This window comes from Betta splendens, chromosome 6, assembly GCF_900634795.4.
Source record: "Betta splendens chromosome 6, fBetSpl5.4, whole genome shotgun sequence".
NCBI lineage: Eukaryota > Metazoa > Chordata > Actinopteri > Anabantiformes > Osphronemidae > Betta > Betta splendens.
In genome coordinates, this window is record NC_040886.2 from 11,731,035 (window position 1) to 11,750,802 (window position 19,768).

General features: G+C 45.7%; 3 protein-coding genes across 7 annotated transcripts in view; 2 read left to right on the forward strand and 1 right to left on the reverse strand.

Moving 5' to 3' along the window:
* Positions 1-191: 191 nt before the first annotated feature.
* ctsh (cathepsin H) lies at positions 192-2,633 on the forward strand. Its single transcript, XM_029153748.3, has 12 exons — positions 192-397; positions 530-561; positions 647-752; positions 824-894; positions 974-1,078; positions 1,270-1,356; positions 1,472-1,527; positions 1,621-1,702; positions 1,786-1,854; positions 1,935-2,041; positions 2,183-2,308; positions 2,395-2,633. Exons 1-12 carry the CDS (start codon positions 331-333, stop codon positions 2,462-2,464), a joined length of 978 nt encoding a protein of 325 aa, XP_029009581.1. The 5' UTR covers positions 192-330; the 3' UTR covers positions 2,465-2,633.
* Positions 2,634-2,794: 161 nt separating this feature from the next.
* blm (BLM RecQ like helicase) lies at positions 2,795-9,825 on the forward strand. 3 transcript variants are annotated; one of them, XM_029153180.3, is made up of 22 exons: positions 2,795-3,156; positions 3,458-3,518; positions 3,609-4,203; positions 4,319-4,451; positions 4,662-4,750; positions 4,863-4,977; positions 5,058-5,725; positions 5,860-6,036; positions 6,115-6,233; positions 6,335-6,448; positions 6,521-6,619; positions 6,717-6,865; positions 6,955-7,061; positions 7,199-7,359; positions 7,439-7,634; positions 7,846-8,036; positions 8,115-8,259; positions 8,389-8,588; positions 8,672-8,867; positions 8,952-9,074; positions 9,161-9,368; positions 9,474-9,825. In XM_029153180.3, the coding sequence occupies exons 1-22, from the start codon at positions 3,062-3,064 to the stop codon at positions 9,658-9,660; spliced, it is 4,128 nt and encodes a 1,375-aa protein (XP_029009013.1). In that variant the 5' UTR covers positions 2,795-3,061; the 3' UTR covers positions 9,661-9,825. The 3 variants fall into 3 exon arrangements, with proteins under 3 accessions (XP_029009013.1, XP_029009011.1, XP_029009012.1); XM_029153178.3 differs by having other exon boundaries at positions 3,458-4,203; XM_029153179.3 differs by having other exon boundaries at positions 3,458-4,203; positions 9,164-9,368.
* A 56-nt stretch (positions 9,826-9,881) lies between these two features.
* The window catches only part of LOC114857074 (FERM domain-containing protein 5), a 30,419-nt gene continuing 20,532 nt past the window's right edge, over positions 9,882-19,768 (reverse strand). The window contains exons 5-14 of one of the 3 annotated variants that reach the window (XM_029153181.3): positions 19,102-19,199; positions 18,511-18,634; positions 17,923-18,010; positions 17,760-17,848; positions 17,210-17,273; positions 17,008-17,099; positions 16,658-16,732; positions 16,047-16,115; positions 15,777-15,883; positions 9,882-14,363 (exon numbers count right to left, since the gene is read on the reverse strand). In XM_029153181.3, coding sequence (XP_029009014.1) covers positions 13,780-14,363; positions 15,777-15,883; positions 16,047-16,115; positions 16,658-16,732; positions 17,008-17,099; positions 17,210-17,273; positions 17,760-17,848; positions 17,923-18,010; positions 18,511-18,634; positions 19,102-19,199 — 1,390 coding nt within the window. In that variant the 3' untranslated portion in view covers positions 9,882-13,779. The remainder of the gene's footprint in view (positions 14,364-15,776; positions 15,884-16,046; positions 16,116-16,657; positions 16,733-17,007; positions 17,100-17,209; positions 17,274-17,759; positions 17,849-17,922; positions 18,011-18,510; positions 18,635-19,101; positions 19,200-19,768) is intronic. The other 2 variants (XM_029153182.3, XM_029153183.3) reach the window with 2 other exon arrangements.

Below are 19,768 nucleotides of genomic sequence, written 5' to 3' on the forward strand. Positions count from 1 at the left end.
TAGGTCTATTAGCAACTTTGTAACAAGCTATTAAGAATATACACGTAACTGCTACAGTATTACTGTTATTTATGTACAGTCGAATATGCAACTGCTACAACAAGAATCCCAGACTATATTAAGCAGCACTTCCCCTTACTTTCGTTCTAATTGAAGGGCTCGCTTCGCCACTTTGACGCTGCTTTGTGTCTCGTTAACTCACGTCGCGCGCAGTCAGCCTCGCGCCGATTGGCTGATCGCTGACATTTGCACGGACACCTGCCGCCACGCGCTCACTTTCGCTTCACATCTGCTCGCCGTCATCTGCCGCTCGCGCTGGAATACGTGACCATGGCGACCTCGTGGCTTCTGCTGGCGTCGCTTTCCGCCGCCGCGGCTGTTCACCTGCCGGAACAAGGTAAAAGCATTCACGAGTCGCGACGTTTGGCTCCGGTTTTATTCTGAGTAACGCACGCTTTCGCTTTCGTAATCAGCCGCGGCGCGTATTCGCTTCTTGGTGTTGCAGTAAACTATTTCTCGTTGTTTCCAGACGAGTTCCACTTCAGGTCATGGATGTCTCAGGTGGGTCACGCCACACGCTGTAGACCTGTAGTAACAGACTATATGTAAATAATAAAGTATAAGTAACCCAGCTTCCTCCTCGCAGTACAACAAAGTGTACAGCCCGCAGGAGTACTACGAGAGACTCCAGATCTTCACTGACAACAAGAGGAGGATTGACAAACACAATGCAGGAAATCACTCCTTTACAAGTAGGAAGAGCAGCTAACGCATCCTCTGGTGTTTCCACATGCGCTGAGCCTTGTTTATTCTCGTCCCGCAGTGCGGCTGAACCAGTTCTCAGACATGACCTTTAGTGAGTTTCGGAAGTCGTACCTGTTGTCTGAGCCGCAGGTAACTGCACCCGATCGAGACGCAGTTTAGACTTTGTTCCAACTGGATGCGGATTCATTTGCTCACTGCCTTTTTGCAGAACTGCTCGGCCACCAAGGGGAACTACCTCAGCAGCAACGCACCTCTGCCAGACTCCATTGACTGGAGGAAAAAGGGAAACTACTTGACACCAGTGAAGAATCAGGTCAAGTTTCACCGCAGACCACAAACATCCACACAAACAAATTTTATGTCTTGATATTGATCTCAAAGGTCACAGTGGGAGGTTTTCTGATGATAACTGGTCACTCTGAGGAGGAGGAGAGTAACTGGGTGATAATATGTATGTAATCATACACAAATATCTATGTAATAAACATGAGTCTTGCACCGCAGGGACCGTGTGGCAGTTGCTGGACTTTCTCAACAACGGGCTGTCTGGAGTCTGTGGTCGCCATTGGAACTGGGAAGCTCGTACCACTGGTAACTCTTTTCACGCACCCGTCAGAACTGCTTCTATTGTATTCTGTTCTATGTATTGATCTTGGGAGCTGTTCTCTTATCGATCACCTTTGCAACCTTTTCCTCCGTCATTAAGTCAGAACAACAGCTGGTGGACTGTGCACAAGCTTTTAACAACCACGGGTGCAAAGGGTAAGACTTTATTTGCCTGATCTTGTGATACTGATGATGCCTGTACAGTAATCCCCTCAGTGTTCAGTAAACTTGTTTTGTGCTGTCTTCCAGCGGCCTTCCCAGCCAAGCCTTTGAGTACATACTGTACAACAAGGGGCTGATGACAGAGACTGACTACCCCTATAATGCATTTGTAAGTATTTAGCCCTATAACTTAACTTATAACAAAACTAAATCCACAAAACTCACAGCTTTTTCACTCTTTTGTTAAATCAGGAAGGTCCGTGCAGGTATTCACCTAAGCTGGCAGCTGCTTTTGTGAAGGACGTGGTGAACATAACAGCTGTGAGTATACGTCGCTGACAGGCTTCACGGTGGATGTTGTTATTCACAGCCTGAGTTATGAGGTTTCTGTCGCCTGTTAGTACGATGAGATGGGTATGGTGGATGCGGTTGCCACGCACAATCCTGTCAGCTTTGCCTTCGATGTGACCGCAGACTTCATGAGTTACCACGAGGGCGTGTACACAAGGTAAGAGGGACTCACAACGCAATATAACTTAATCCAGACATTTGCTGTCAGTACATGTGTTAACGCTTGAGATTTAGTTCCTCATTCTATATTAGAAGAGTCATGTGATCAGAATTAGATACTCTTACTTCCTGCTTTCAGTACGCAATGCCACAGCACCACTGACATGGTCAACCATGCGGTACTAGCAGTTGGGTATGGACAGGCCAATGGCATCCCGTACTGGATAGTGAAGAACTCCTGGGGATCCAGCTGGGGGATGGATGGGTAAATTCTCACCTATTGCATACAGGAAAAAGTAACTAAACGTTTACCGAGAAAGTCAAATTTAACACAGTGTTCTACTCTTACAGATACTTCCTGATAGAACGTGGGAAGAATATGTGTGGACTTGCTGCCTGTTCATCTTTCCCTGTTGTGTGAATTATACTTTTTTTACGCACAGTACAAATTTTATAATAAGCCAAACAAATTTATACACAATGTTATAAGTCTTAACATTCAGTAAAACACTATGATCAAATAATCACTTAAACAGCAGTCATACATTTAAAGTAAATAAATTCACAAATAAAATTTAACTTGTTAAATATTTCTGCTTTGCATGTGTTTTTTTTATTTTGAACACAAGCTGTTTTTGTACGTTTTTTAACAACATTCATAGGATTCCGACACAGTGACAGGTTCAGTTTATCGCCAGACTACATTTCCCAAAATTCTGTGTCCTGCCCAGCGTAGACCAATAAGGAGGCAGTATATTGAATGGGCGCAAAATCCGTGTTCTGTCTGTGTACATTTCGCACTCTGCAGATTTAGCGGTTAGACGAGTTTAGAACACGGCCTCAGTTTACGGAACTTTCATAAATTACAGGGCAGAACCGGTAGAATAAACGCGCGTGCATACGGTTATTTGTCTTGTTCATTGTTGTGAGCAATGCAATGTTGGCCCCTTCGTGAACGGAGCTCGGACTGCTAGCTCGTTAGCTAGCTAGCCAGCTAGCCCCTACCTCCTGGCCAACAATGGCCAGTCTTCCACAAAATAACTTAAAGGAGCAACTGGCCAGGCACAGCAATGCTGCTCAGGGCAAGCTGTCCCTGGCTAAACCCAAGACGGGGTGAGTATCTATAGGTCACGCAGTTAGCAGTTAGCTTCGTGCTCTCAGCTGTTGTCAACTGAGAAACTGTAGTCAGTGTAGCAGTACAGGAGGGCAGGGAACTAAAGTGCAACGTGTATATTTGTGTTGAACCTGTTTCATGTTGAAATTCGCACAGATAATATTTCTATGGCTGTAAATTTAAGGTGTGTTACTGTCACTGAGACTGCATTTTGTGTGCAACTGAGAGTCAGCCAGCCAGTGTATTATAATCAGGACTTCTGTCCAAATGTGTTTTTAATCTCTCATCTGTGTATTTTAGGGCTTTTTCTTTTAAAAAGAAGTCCTCATCAGGCACAACCAAGGTTGATGTCAACGCCAAGGTAATCAGCTCAAACGTTTTGGCAAACAGAAATGTCAATGTTTCTAACAACAACTTGGTGACAAAATCTTCTTTGACATTTTCAAATAAGCCTGAGACTCAAAAGTCCAAAATCAACAGCTTCTTTGCTGTGAGTTCAAAAGCCAAGTCGGACTCCATCAGCCCAACAGATAAATGTTCACCTGCAGTGTCTGGTTTTAACGTGGCCCTTAAAAGCCAGATTCCTAGTGGCAATGAAAGCAAAGCCACAAACCTGGATGCATCTCTTGGGTTTCCAGTAGATGACTGGGATGATATTGATGACTTTGAAACACCAACCAAAGCAAAAAAGGATTCCTCCAGTTCTGAAGTATCTGTGATGCACAATAAGTCTGCGTTATCTCCTTCTGAAGAAAAAACTGAACTCCCAGGGAAAGTAAACCACAAGACTAATCTTGTGAAAACAAAGTTGGACAATGATTCAGCTGGTGCTTCCAGAATGGACCTATCTTGTAAGGAAGATAATGAACTGGATTGTGGTGTCAACAAATCCGCAATATCATCCGGACCTGGTTTCAAGCAGGACCCAGAAGATTCCGACGTAGAGGATTCCCCCATTAAAGTGGCCAAAAAGCGTCTTCTTGCTGTTATCAGTGATGGTGAAGAAGAAAGTAATTCTATGCCTGTGCCGTGTAAAGAAAGAAGAGGTAACGATACACAGGCTAATATATATTCAATTGTTATTTTTCATTTTTTTAAAATGTCAAAGGTATATTTTCTATTATAATATATGATGTTTCTTAAATATTTTGCCCTTTTTAGATGATAAGAAAAAATGGACTGACCCAAAGGTAATAGCGATTGACAACTCAGAGCCAGAAGATGACTTTGATTACATTCCCCCTTCACCAGTCCTGAATGAGGTCTCTTACACTACATCAAAGTCAATGACAAGGTTAGCTTTTTTTGGTTAATTCTGGATTTTACTGTTGTTAATGAATAATTTTTTACAATTTTGTGAATTTGATAAATATTGTCGTCTGCATGAAATGTCGCTAATCAAAACAGTACTTGCTGCCATAGGTTTACTGTCTTTTAACTGTACTAGTTATTAAAGGAAAAGCTTTTTTTTATCTTGATGATTGTTATATATATTTTTTAACAGATCTAAATCAGCTGTTGATGAATACAAAGACTGCCCTGCGCTACCAAAAGGACCTGTTGCAACACCTTCTAATTCAAAAGACAAAACAAGTGGGTTTTAAGCCTTGATTCAATGCTTTTATTTGTTCATTATTTTTATTCATGTTTTTTAGGACATAATCGTATTCACGTTTGATCCTTTTCTTCCCTCATCATCTCTCAGATGAGCAACTCCTCAGTATCATGGAGGCAATTTGTTCTCTGGTTGATTCCATCCCTGAACACGAGCTAATAGGTCTGTCCTGTGGAAATGAGCTTTTACTCACGAGAGCTCAAAGGTTTGTGCGTCACTGCAACAGCTTTGCACTAATAGAGATTTAATTAAGGGATAATATTAATTGCAATCATTCTCTTGCAGAAAGCGGATTCTTGCAACAGGTGGTGAAGCTTTGTACAAGATGCAGCAGCCAGACAGCACAGTGATTTCTGAACCTTGCACAAAAGAAAAATCTGTTTTGAGCTGTGACACATCCAGTATCATGTCATCTAGCAACTCCGTGTCAGTGGATTCCAAAGAACGTCTTCAGATGAGGAGATCTTCAGTCATCTCTGTGGACTCTGATCACTCTGGCAGCGTTATTGACATGCAACCATTCCACAATGAAGACGATGGGACAATGTATATGGAAAACAAGATAGTCTGTGATTCTCCATCAACCTACAGTCTGACAAAACCATCATTTAATTTCTCTAAGAAAGGAATCACAGACCTGGATAAGTCAGATTTGTTCTTCTCACCCAGGAAGTCAGAAACTGTTGTAAAGAGCAAAGCAAATATCCCAGTAACCGCTGACCCAGAAGACATAGAACCAGATGACTTTTACGATGATGACTTTGACATAGATGACTTTAATGTTTCTGATATCCCTGAGTACTTTGATGAGCCCCCGCCTTCAGCATTGACAGGACATAACTCCAGCACTGCTACTACAAAAATTAAAGAGGGTGAACCAAGCAAGTCTTTATGGGAAAAGAAACCAACAACACCCGTTTCTACACCAAAACCTTCAAAAATCTGCTCACCTGGTAAATCGCTTAGCAGTAAAATATACATATGTAAACTAGGTTTAACCAGATTTTTGCTAAATACGGTACTTGCTGTGCATGTGTATATATACATGTCTTAGGGCATTTTTAATAAAATTCCTTTTCAATTGCAGAGCCCACATTCAGGAACCCAGCCCATGATCGATTCAGAGGGTTCAACTTCTCATACTCGCAGGAAATGATGAAGATCTTTCACAAGCGTTTTGGTTTACATCAGTTCAGGTTCAATCAGCTAGAGGCGATTAATGCAACGCTTCAGGGAGAAGACACGTTTGTTTTGATGCCCACAGGTTGGTAAAGGTCATGCATTATGGAAAAATGCACTGCGGCTCTGGATGAACTGCAGTAACAGTTCTGATGCCTTTTAGGTGGTGGCAAAAGCCTGTGTTACCAGCTGCCTGCCTGCGTGTCACCAGGAGTAACTGTGGTCATCTCCCCTCTCAAATCACTTATTGTGGATCAAGTCCAGAAACTCACCACTCTGGATGTAAGTATGTTAGCATGTACACCTCCTTTTATACGGCAGAGAACAAGAAATTAGTATCACGCGTATGATATGTGTTGGTTATTTTGGCTGATGTTTTTCAGATTCCAGCAACAAGTCTGTCTGGTGATAAAAGTGACAGCGAAGCGTCAAGGATTTATATGCAGCTGTCTAGGAAAGACCCTATCATTAAACTGCTCTATGTCACCCCTGAAAAGGTGAGAAGTCTCACGTCTGTGATATTTGCTATGATGAGATTACTGCACTTCTTACTGTATCTTCTCCCTAAGGTGAGTGCAAGTAACAAGCTGATCTCCGCCTTACATAACCTGTATGAAAGAGGCCTTTTAGTCCGATTTGTCATCGATGAAGCCCACTGTGTCAGTCAGGTGAGTTCCTCTGTTTTCAGTTCAAATGCAACCTACACTATGCATCACATGGTATAAATTTTGCAGTGGCCATTTTGAATCACCTTGAATGTTTTAGTGGGGCCACGATTTTCGTCCAGACTACAAGAAGCTGCATGAACTGCGTCAGAAATTCCCCAACGTTCCAATGATGGCTCTGACAGCCACGGCCACTCCCCGCGTCCAGAAAGACATCCTCAACCAACTGAACATGACTCGACCACAGGTGTAAGTGATGTGGCTAAACTTTCATATTTTTAACACTGGTTCTTTTTTGCGAGCATTGCTTGCACATTTTCCATCTGATGTATTTTTAGCTTCACGATGAGTTTCAACCGAACAAACCTGAAGTATGCTGTGCTGCCTAAGAAACCCAAAAAGGTTGATGAGGACTGCATCGGCTGGATCAAGAAGCACTACCCACGTAAACCATTCAACTTCAATTGTTCTTACAGACAAAAACTCAATTAATATTAAAAAAGGGGGCTGTTGGTAAAAAAGTCCACTTGATTGTGAACCATTGTCATCAGTGCAATGCTTCATTAATCTTCCATGCTGCAGGTGACTCTGGCATTGTGTACTGCCTTTCCCGTAATGACTGTGACGCTATGGCTGAGAGTCTGCAGAGAGCGGGGATATTGGCTTTGTCATATCATGCCGGGTTGAGCGACGGTGACAGAGAATATGTGCAGAGCAAGTGGATCAATCAGGACGGCTGCCAGGTGTGGCCCCCCACACAAGACTGTAAACAGAGACGTATTATGCATTGCTCTCGCTTTACTGGTCCTCTTTGTTTACCAGGTCATTTGTGCCACTATCGCTTTTGGAATGGGCATTGACAAGCCGGATGTGCGCTATGTGATTCATGCCAGTCTACCCAAGTCCGTCGAGGGTTACTACCAGGAATCAGGAAGAGCTGGCAGAGATGGAGAGATCTCTCACTGTATTCTCTTCTACTCCTACACTGACGTCCAACGTATCAAGAGGATTATCAGCAGTATGTGGCAGAAATATGAATATTTCTATTTCTCGGGAAGTAGGAGGTCGATGATGACCTATAAAGAAATGGACTGGGTGTATTTTTATTATTGCAATTGGTATCTTCCTCCTTTCCATTCCTTCCTGAATGGTTTATTGCATTATTAATGTGAGCTAAGTTCAGTTTTTTTTATTTATTTATTTATTTATTTATTTATTTTTCGCTACAGTGGACAGAGAAGGTGATAGACACACGAAGGCGACTCATTACAATAACCTCCACAGCATGGTGCACTTTTGTGAGAACGTGATGGAGTGCAGAAGGATTCAGCTGCTTGCCTATTTTGGCGAGTTAAAGTTCAACAAAAGTTTCTGTAAGGAGCACCTCGATGTCAGCTGTGACAACTGCACCAAACCCAATGTAGGAGTCATTTCTTGCATTTATCACAAATTCAGAATGTTTTAATTGTTTCATTATGTGGAATGTTCTTGCATGCAGCAATACAAGATGAGAAACGTTACCGAGGATGTCAAGAAGATTGTGAGGTTTGCCCAAGAGAACTGTGAGAAAGTTGGAGGAAGGTTTGGCAAGACTGCTCAGCAAAACCGACTCACTCTGAACATGCTGGTGGATATTTTCATAGGTATAGTACATGCACATTCATGTTTTCCAACAGTAAAACTAAAGATGAGCAGGTGAGTCCTGTACAGACATTCTCCGATTGTACCTAAGAGCTTTGAATTTTCTCTTGGGCAAACTTAAAATCTCTCAGGGTCCAAATCTGCAAAGGTACAGACAGGAATGTTTGGGATCGGAGGAGCGTACTCCAGACACAACGCTGACCGTCTCTTCAAAAAGCTGGTTCTGGACAACATTCTCATTGAGGATCTCTACATCACAGTGAATGGTCAAGCTGTGTCTTATATCTCCGCTGGACCGAAAGCCACGAATGTGCTGTCTGGGCAGATGCAGGTAACGATTCATGTCCTCAGCAGCAAGGCAACCTAAAAAGCCTATTGAACACCTAACATTAACTGGTACATGTCCCATCCCAGGTGGAGTTTTATGAGACAGAGAGTGCGTCTAGTATCAGGAAACACAAAGCTGCTGTGGCCAATAACGTCTCAGAGAGAGAGAAGATGGTTCAAGAGTGTCTGAAGGAGCTAATGGATCTGTGCAAGCAGCTGGGAAAAGCATTTGGCATCCACTATTACAACATCTTCTCCACTGCCACATTAAAAAAGATATCTGGTAAATTCTGTATTATTTAATGTTGAGACAGACTGTCTGATATGACTAGCATTTTATTACATGAGCTTTCTTCCACCTGGACAGAGAGGCTTTCTTCTGACCCCGAGGTTCTGCTGCAAATTGATGGTGTGACCGAAGACAAACTGGAAAAGTACGGGGCTGAAGTCATTCAGGTCCTACAGAAGTACTCCAAGTGGCAGCAACCAGGTAAAAGACCTCATTTCATCTTCCTGCACTATATATTAGCTGAAGTTGTTCTACACAGTGTTGTGATTCCCTTACATTGTCTCTAGCAGAGGAGCAGACTGAGAGTGGTGGGGACGGTTGGATAGACACTGCACGAGGTCGCGCACGTATCGATTATGACGACGAGGATGATGCAGAATCCTCAACTTACTTCCGCAGAGAAGCCGCACAAGGACAAAAGAGGAAGAAAGCTCCATTCTTCAAGTACTCCAAGAAGAAAAAGGGATATGGCAACTCAAGTTACAATTCTAAAGGGTCTGTTGTCTAGTGTTATCATTCTATTCTATTCTCGGCCAAATAAAAATTCACCTCAAAAACCTAAAACCTCTTCATCGATTTTTTTTTTTGTCTTTCCATCAGTCGTGGCTACAGCAACAATAAGTCATGGTCGTCCTCCAACTCCAGAGGTGGATCAAAAGCTGCAGGTCGTGGGTCCAGAAACTGTGCCGGAGATGCGTCTGCAGGTAGGAGGCCGGGGTTCCTGACTGTCCCAACCCCTCAAAGCAGCTCACGGCCTTTCTTAAAGCCGGCCTTTTCAAACATGTAGCTCACTGCGTCTCAGTCCAAGTGGAGTTTGTAAATGTTGTAATACCTTTTAACACGGTGTATTTATGTTCTGTAGATTGTGCAGTTTTTATTGTTGCAAAGTTGTTTGTCTCTTGAAAGAATTTTTTTTAATTAAAGACACATTTTCTATTAAATGTTAAAAAGCAATTTGTGCTAATTTTTTTTTTTTTTGATCCAAAAGACTACAGCCATGACCACACATTAACACACTTTATTCAGTGTTTATTTCAAGTTTGAATAGATTTTAATTAATGGCACCAGTTACAAGGGGCTATTGGAGAGAAACAATATTTCATACTGACTTGTACAGAAGTTACTTATAGTACAAACGCGGGTTTGGAATGGATCAGACTGAACAAGAAGGGGATTTGGCACATGGATTTATATATTATTGTATATAGAACATAATTAAACAGCAACCTCTGATGGATAAGAATGATGCCAACTACAGTACACACCAGCAGACATGGATATGCATATACACTCACTGATGTGTGCCCATGGTTGTGAGGGTCTGTTCACTGGGAGCTGACCGAGGGGCAAAGAGCAGATACAACCATCTTTGGTTATGACTGTCCCCAAGTCCTGTTTTCTACCTGCATCATCCACATCAGTGTGACAGGAACAAATTGTGCATAAATCATATGTTTCTGGTCATATAAATTGGTTCTATAATTAATTTTCTATCAATGTATATTTAAAAAAAAAAATCATCTGTTATTAAACGCCAAAGGCAATCTTCAAAACTAGAGTCCAGACTATGTTGTACATCTAAAGGGATTTGTCTTTACTTTTCTGATAGTTGCTAAAAATATGCAGCAATACAGATTAAACAAAACAACAAAAATGCCTCTAAAGTGCACCGGCCACAAAACAACCTCATATATGAACTCAAACCTTTCTACAGCCTCTAACACATGTAAGATTTGTTACTTGGTTCTATGAAATTCCCTTATTGTACCACGCAAGTGTTTGTTATCGAGCCCTTTCTGTAGATTCAGTTTGAGCATCGAGCATCAGCCGTCTCATGGAAAAGAACAGAAAAGGTGTAAACATGACACAGCAACTGAATGTAGTGTCAGGTTTGTCAGAGACAAATTAAGACAGATATGTCTGGGTGTCCCAGTGAACAGGGTGTGGCTCGCAGGGTTGATGCCGCCATCGTTTCCCCTCCTCCAGCTTTGCTGCTTTGGTAAAGTGTAGCTTCAGGGTCCAGGCAACTCTGTCACCTCACCATGAAAACAATACGAAAAACAGCAGAACGAACATCCACACCAGATCTCCAAGGAAAACGGGTTTTCATCAAAAGGCTATGTCTGAATGCAACATTTACCAACTGTCCCAGTGGTCACATCGTTGTTTAGAGTCAGCACAACAGCAATTTGGTACATTTTTCCAAAAACAGAATGAAACAGGACATTTTCATCATCAGATTTTACACACGATTGTAAATCTTTTTGCTTTAGCAGCTGATTATTGCTCCTTGAATAATGCTGCCTTTTTTCAACTGTTGCATGTTCAGAGACCATAGAAGCTACATAATGCTGATAAATGTATGAGAAACACCATCGCAAACTTTTCAAAGTAACATCTTAGCGAGCCGGACCGGCTGGTCATGTGACCTTTACATCAGCAATAAAGTCATAAATATAAAGTATGTGTGTCCACAGAGACGTCAACCCTTCCGCTCTGCTTCATCCTTGCTTAGAAGACGTGTGCTTCATCTTTACATGTGCTGTTCACTGCACAGACCTGCGTTAGAAACACTAAACTACACTGTTAGCTGCCGACGTAGAGTAGCTCCCTCCACCTCAGGTCACTGTGGTTAGTGAAGGGTAATGAGCTACAGGAGTGGATCCAGCCACACTGCCAGAGTGTGCACCACTCTGGGGTCAGCACTACGCTTAGCCAATGACGGACAGGCTCAGATTACACAGAGCGTAGCACCATCTGCCTTTGACAGCATCTAAGGGATGGTGTGGGCTTGGAACCACACGACACTTATATATTATCATCAAACCCCATGCTGAATGAAGCAGACCGATCACCTGAACGTCCCATTTCCTTCAGCCTTCTCTTCCCCTCTCATTCCTACAAGTCTTTCCAACATGTGAATCGATTTTTCAATTATCTGCCTAAGCCTCCCTCCCTATCGCCTCAAGTCTTGCTTCCGATCCTTCGTGCAGACACACTAACTTACACCTGTGCTGTACAGGAGGTAGACGTGCAATTCAAAAACTGATTTTACAGAGTCCAGCAGCCATGACAATTATTGCTCCCTGCAGCTAAGGCAGAAGAGTCTAGAGCCTGACCGACGTTTCAATATTGGTTTATATATACTATGTTTTCAAATAATATTCATTAATATTTGCTTTTATTTAGACTTGGTATGAAAATTAATTAGGACATGATTCAGAAGAAAGTTCATGAGGTACCTCAAACCTTATTACCGTTTTACACCCATTTAATTCTTCATCTTTGATTTATTCACTACGCAATGATTTGTTTATCATTTTAGAGCTTAACAAGCTAAAAGCAGGTGACCCACACACCAGTGATGCTGAAACCAGAAAAGTATATGATATTTCAACATTAAGTCGGTTAACGGCTCCTTGGTTTTAGACCACAGGTGGGGGAATCGGTTGTCATTGCATCAGTCAGGCTCTCAGTCACCTCTACAAAGTCTTCAAGTAAAAAAAAGATACAGTAACGTTCATGACAGATGAATGTGGTTTTTGGGTTATTTGGTATCTGCGGTGCTAGGTGATTCCCATACTGATGCTGGCGGAGTGATGAGGAGTGTGATCTGGATGAAGACCCTGTTTTAGATTTTTTTTTAGTCCCCCCTTTAACATTTCCGTCAAAGTTTCTGACCTTACTGAAACACAGCGCTAAAAAAGGTATAATTTAATCTGCAATAACAAAATAACATTTCAGTTCTGTTAAAATATACATGGAAAACCTGTCAATATATATTAGGAAACAAACTAATTTTTACAAAAAGTACATCATTGCTCTTATTCTAATAATAATAATATAATATAATACATAAACAGAGTTGATGAAACGAAAATAAATCGTAAACTCTTTCATACAAAGAAAAAATTTGAAATTCGTTGAATTTCAAGTTGATGAAAAATCAAATCAATTGGAGAAATAACAGAATTGAGCAAATGGGCACATTCAGAAGTATGTACTGTAATTATTATAATTAGCATTGTACATCTATGTAGACTAGTATCTATTGGTACCAGTGAATCATTGCTTGACATTTCTCTAAGCGATCTGACACTACTGGGTCACATAACACTATCGGTACTGGTTTACTGGACTGTGTCCTTATAAAATGTTAGAAAAACAACACTGCTCGTTAGCGGTTTGCTTTGTACACCACGGTCTCCTAAAGAGGAATTGTGTCCTAAAACAAACCAACCAGACGGCTCCATTAAAGGCATTTGATAATCACCGTGTGCTTTTCCTTCACCAAACTTTTATTACTCCTCAGATTGTTTTTCATGTCCAACTGAGCTGTTTTTGTCTAGTGGTGTGTATGAAATAGTGTAAAAAACGTTCTACTTACAAATACTTCACAGCAGTCGACCAATCAGCTTTAACTTAACTCACTTCCACCATTAATAACAAATCAACTTCCTCAATTACCATTCACTATCTCCTCCTCTTTTCTTATGCAAATAAAGGTTTAACAATAAATAACAAAAGGAAGCAACACTCTTGGGTTGCCGTAAAATATCCTGTTCCTATAAAAAGAAATGTTTAATTTTTTGAAAAAATAAACGACGTGAAATGAGTCGAAATAAAAAATCAAATCAAAACAAAAAGATCTTCTGGCTTCGTAAAAAAGAAGAAAAACGAGAAAAACAAAGCGAAAGGGGTTTGGGTGGGTGGGGTTAACTCAAAGTGGAGGAGGGGAGGAGAGATCCTGGCCCAGTGTTACCAGGAGTGGTCCAAGCTGTGTGTCTGCAGGAGGATGATGGGAGAAGCGGGGTTCATGGTTGGGACGAGGCCGCCCTCCATCACTCCGGAGTCCTAACCGTCTTCACAGAGCCCTGACAGGTTTACGAACTCTACGACCTCACTCTCACTTGTTAATGAGCAACCCGCCCACCCAGCGGAGCTTGCAGGCAAACCACCGCCTGAGGGGACAAAAGTATTCGTAATGGAACTGCTCAAACTCGGGCGTCTGGCGGATATCACGTAAAAATGCTATGTCGAGGTCTGACTCGGTGAGGATGATGAGGAGGAGGAGCAAGACAAAGAGGAGTCCAATGGTCACAAGGAGCAAACGGAGGACACTTAAGACAAACTTATTCACCTGTTCCACCTCGCTGAGGGCCGAGTCCCCCCCTGCGCCCTCCTGTGCAAATCTACCATCCACAAAATCCCTCCCTTCCCCGTGGGAGGGGGTGCCCGCCTCCGACTCCTTCTCCTCCTCAATGCTGCAGGGCGCCCCGTTGATCTGGCGGGACACGGCCAGCTCCATGCTGTGCTCGGCCACCGGCGTGGGCAGGACGCTGTCGGACGGGCTGTAGGCCTCGTCCGAGATCACCGCCATGCCGTCGCTGGCGTCCGTGGCCTGGCTCCGGGAGCGCGGCATGAAGGACTCCCCGTGGGAGACCGAGCGCACGGGTGTCGAGTGGGCGCTGTCACGCAGGGACTCCAGACCTGGTGGAGGGTTCAGAGAGAGAAGGATGGTGAAGAACAGTACCTTTTACTGAAGCCTGATTATTGCACATCTCCACAGAGTGGAAACGCACAAAGTACAGCCCATCTAAATGGGATGAGAAGGTAACATGAGGCTTTCAGGCTTAGCTGGAAAAAGAAACTGAGGCTAAACCAGTCCAACCTATTTAATCCATAACATCTGCCTGTAGACGTGTCCCTCATTCTGCAGCCTGAGGCCCAGTGTCACCGAGCTCCCTGCTGACAACGTCACATTCTCCACAGGGCTGTAACATTACACCCCCCAACTACAGAGAGGAGACTTTAAAATGAAGTGCAGCAAAAGTAAACCTAAGCCTGGATGTCAATCGGCCAGATATTCAACCAAACCAAAGCAGCATTCCTCTAAACGCCACACAGGGAGACGCCGCCGCTGCATCCGCCGCCGCCGCCTCTGTGTGGGTTAAAGTTTACCTGTCGGGTTGCTGGGCTGAACACAGGGCAGCGCGGCGCCAGGAAGCGGGGAGGCGCCGGCGGAGTCCTGCGGCCCCGCCAGGGCCGGGTACAGGGGCAGCACGCCCAGGGCCTTGCCCAGCATGCGGGGCCCCAGGCTCAGCACGCGGACCTTCACGTCCCGGTAGCAGTGGTTGATCATGCGCAGGTGGACGTTCACCCGGGTGGTGATGCGGATCAGACACTTCACCATGGCTGCGGCGCGCGCGTGTTCCTGCCCTCCTGGCGCTCCCTGTCCCAGAGTCCAGGCCGCAGTCTTGTCTTAGTTGTTGTTCGCGGCGAAGCGCTGGGTTTCAGGCTGTCAGCAGTGGCCCGGCGTCCTTGGCCCCACCCAGGGCAGAGACATACATGGAGCAGAAGCGCTGGGCTATTTTCAGCTGGGGTATTAATACCAGTGCAAGACACCCAGTCAGCACACGCTGAGGGTAGGAAGCTCCTATGACTCTTAAAGCCCCAGAGACAAAGCCCCTGACCTCTGCCTGTCTCAGCAACGGAGACAAAGACTAAATGTCTCACTGCCGCACAAGACACCCCCCCCCACGCTGGGTCCGACCCCCCCCCACTCCCCCGAGCCACCACCGGGACACAAATCCTGTGCAGCCCTGAAGTGCTGCAGTGGAGCAGGTTGATTGACGCACACAACTGCAACGTTTCCCACCAGCACCGAGCGCACAAAGTGGGCCGAAAGGCTCCAGTTACACCGTGTGTGTGAGAGCGAGCGAGCGAAAGAGAGAGAGAGAGAGAGAGAGAGTGAGTTTCCTCACAAAGAGGATTAATGCGTCCTTAATCCATTTGAAATGTTCTATCTGTCAGTTCGCTGTTGTCCCACAATATTCACAAATTACCATTGTAGTGTAAACAATACGGCATCCACTCTTGGAGCCCCCAGAGCCGAGCGCTTACCCTCCATGATGGATATGTGCACGGCCCGGCGGCGCGTGCGCGGCACGCTGCTGAGGCGAGGCCCGTGCGTGATGGACGGACAGCTGCGGCTCGGCACCAGGCCGGCCCTGCGGACACAGACACAGAGACACGGGCGGCGTCAGCGCGGAGGCAGCGAGGCGGCGCTGCCCATTCTCAGACGTCTTACAGTAGCTTGGCGCCCGACACAATAGCAGAAGAAAGGAAAGTGTGATCGAGAGCGTTCTGGCGTCTCCGGGGTTACAACTCTACCTGTGAATTTCTGGAGGCTCGCGTTTGATTTTGGCACTCTGCTCCATCACCTCTTTTGCCACTCGGCCACTGTTATAAAGCACAGAGACGATGCTCAGGATGAGTTTCACATACGCACACGCACACGCACGCACACACACACACACACACACACACACACACACACACACACACACACTCACATATTCAGACAACCTGGTGACACAATATCACAAAACATGGTGGATGAATAAAGTGAATGAGCATTATGACCCGGCAAATTCAACTACGCGTAACTGAATTATACCAGTCAGACAACACACACACACACACACACACACACACACACACACACACACACACACACACACACACACACACACACACACACACACACACACACAGGCAGAACTATCAAAAAAATGATCATGACTCCTGCCCTTAAACTCAACATTTAACTGACTCGGCATGAACTGACTGTTCATCCCTTAATCCTAATTGGGCATTGATAGCCTTAAAGTCAATTCTAATATAAATAAGGCGTCCTCTGACGCAGCACAGAAGCTCTCTCCGCCTCCAGCTGGGGCCTCTCCTCCCTGTCATCAGCCAAGCAGCGCTGTGGTGAACTCTACCTGTAACGGAAGCGGCTGCCCTTGAAGAACAGGTTGCTGCTGGACACCGTGCGCACCTGACTCGACTTCTCAAGCCTGATGGAAGAGTTTAGGAAGAAAAAAGAAGAGAGAGGGGTGATGGAATGTTAGTGTCCAGAAGTTCAAGCAAAGAGCAGAATGAAGAGGGCGCGAAGTTTAAACTGTGCTTCAGGACAAAGGTAAGAACAACAGCTGGAGCAATCGGCAGGAGAAAAAGTGCTGACGTGGTCGCGGTCGCGTGACGCTGCACTCGTTTACTACAGCTCACACCTCGTTTCCGCCCATAAACAACCGGAGGGGAGCGAAAGGAAATGAAAGCTTCATTGACTCACTTATAGAAAGCTTGGTTCTCCACGCCGCACTTCCAGAGGTGCTTGCACGCCTCGGGCGTGGGTGCGAAGTAAGTCAAGATCATCTTCACGTCCTGCACGTTAGAAATGAGAGACGGTGCAGGACAATATAAAAAAAAAAGCCTGAGACACGCGAGTCATGATAGACAGGGACGCTCCCGCATCCACCACTTGCTGTTCTCACCTCCTTCTGATTTGCATATACGTGAAACGTCTTGCCTTCGAACTTCAGCTTGGTCACCTCGTTCCTGTGGGCGAGAGAGAGCGAGAGAGAGAGAGAGAGAGAGAGAGCGGTCACGCAAACGGCGGGCGGACGCAGACACGGAGCAGCCACAGTCTCGTTAAATATTCATGGCAACCACTTTGGGATCACATAAACAGCCACCGAGCTCCGCGTGCGGCCGACAAAACAAACGCGTGATAATATTCCCCGCAGACGGCGGAGCGGCGAGTGGGAGAAGCCCGAGCGCTGCCACAGACGTTGTAAAACAAGACAATGACCTTAAAAACGAATTCACACGTGCACGTTATATACATTTCAAGTCCTAATTCAGCATCTTGTTGGAGCTGCGCTACACGTCCCAGCGGTTGTAATTAGTAATTAGCCATCGGCTCCTCGCAGGTGGAGGCTGCGTCAGAGCCACGCGCTCCCACGTGGCCCGGTGTCAGCTCCGGTATCGACGCGGCTCCCTCCATCAGTCGGTGAGAGAAACCCGCCCGCTGGCGTCGCTCACCATTTGAGAAAATGCACCCTCTTGTTCCCCTGGAGCACGACGAAGCCGAACGGCGTGAAGGCGAGGAACGCCGGGTTCCCGGACACATCCTGAAAGAGGGATAGAACGTAAATCACGTGTTTCGATCGCGTCGTGTGTGAAAATAGCGCGGCGCCGCCAGAACCTTGCACGGGTGTGGGTCGACGCCGTATGTCTCCAGCATCTGGGCTTTCTGTAGGAAATTCCGCTCTGATGTTTCAGGAGTCTGGCCGCTGAGGGAGAGCAGCAACATCTGTATGAGTCATTAGTGTCAACACTCAGAAAGGCAACAAGGCATGAAAGGCATGTTTCCAAAGGTGTGAACACGTGGAGACAGTAAAAAAATAACGCAATATGAAAAAAAACGTAGACATTTACGAAGAGTTGTTCGTCTTCATTTTGCAGCCAAATCCATGCATTTGTGGCGCAGACGCACCACTTTGGGGTGCGGAGGGATTTAACCACTAGGGGGCGGCAGAGTTCCACGCTGCGTCCCGCGCGCCCCCCCCCCCCAACCAGACTCAGCGAAGACAGCGGCTCGCGCACACCTGACCACCTGACTGACACTCCTCCGCTCCGCCGACCGCAAGACAATCCCACGGTGACATTGGAGCGGGTAGCGGGGAAGAACGCGCTTTCATCTGCCCTCCGCTCCAACATCCCACAGTCACCGGGGTCGGTTACATGAACGTCAAAAGGCACTTAGAAGCCCTGCATTAGACGCTGCGCTTACATTAGCTCCGTCTTGTGTATATCGGCGATCCGCCGCTCCAGCTTCTCGGAATGCTTGGGGAAGAACTGGAACTTGGAGCTGTAGCCCTCCGGATGCTTCCCGGGGTCGTAGTCGCCGATCTCAGCTGCGGGAAGGAACGGGACAACGGAAGGTGAATGTTAAGCGTATTCACATTGGTTGTTTGTGTCTCCTCGCGCCACAACGCTCCTCCTCGGATGACCCCGATGCTGATTCCTCCCTGCGAGGATGGGCGGACCGGGGAGCCCATCTTTAATTCATCAGCTCATCTTCCCGAGGACCTGAGTCCCCCTCAAACACAGGCTTTCTGTGATCTGACCTGGGCCACAGCACCTTTATCTTATGAAGTGAAGTGAAGTGATGGGACGATAAAATGCTACATAAGAAGTTCAAAGACTTCATAATTAGGCGTGTTTTCTCGGTAATTAAAGAGCGAGAAGGATTCATTGAATTGTTATTATGTGTCTTAAAGTGTAATCTGTCCACACCGTCGTACTGATACTGTCTGTGCATCCGACTGGTGACTGGTGAAACCGGGCGTTCCAGGTGTTTCTAGCCGTCGGCCCCCGTTACCTTGAAGGATGTAGGCGGCCAGCAGGGCTGCGTCGGAGGTCTTACAGAGGAGCCGTCCGTGGTACAGGTCTCTCTTGATTTGCAGGAAGACAAGATATCTGCGCAGAAGGGCAGAAAACGGCCTCAGGAAGGAACGCGACGCGTGCTCAATGCAGCGGAAAACACACTGGAGGAGCTGGAGCAGGGAGACGACGGACCTAAGAAGCCTCAGAGGCCGCGGGGTTCACCTTCCCCACGGCTGCTTTGAATATTCCCCTTTGATTCAGCCCAAATGAGGGTTTTTTGGGGGGGGGGGGGTAGCACGGCCCCCGGGGGGGAAACGCTGCAACCGGCGCCACGCTTCCCTTAAAGCCTCCAGCCTAGTTTCAGAGACACCCAGCCAATCCGTTTACTCGGAGGCGCGTGTGCAGCGAATATCGGGACGGCAACGAGGAGGGCTGGATTATTATTCTCACTGTGGCGGCGACGTTTGCCAGGCTCCTTCAAAATAAGGCGTTCATCCGTCGCTCTCTCTATCGAGGCCATTTGGAAAGACTGGCAACGCTCTGTCTGAATGGTATATATTATATTATATTAGACATGTTCACGCGGCGCAAGGTTTCAGAGACCGAAAAACATGATTAATCATCTGATTCATGTAAAAATGTATGTATCTATATTTTTCATA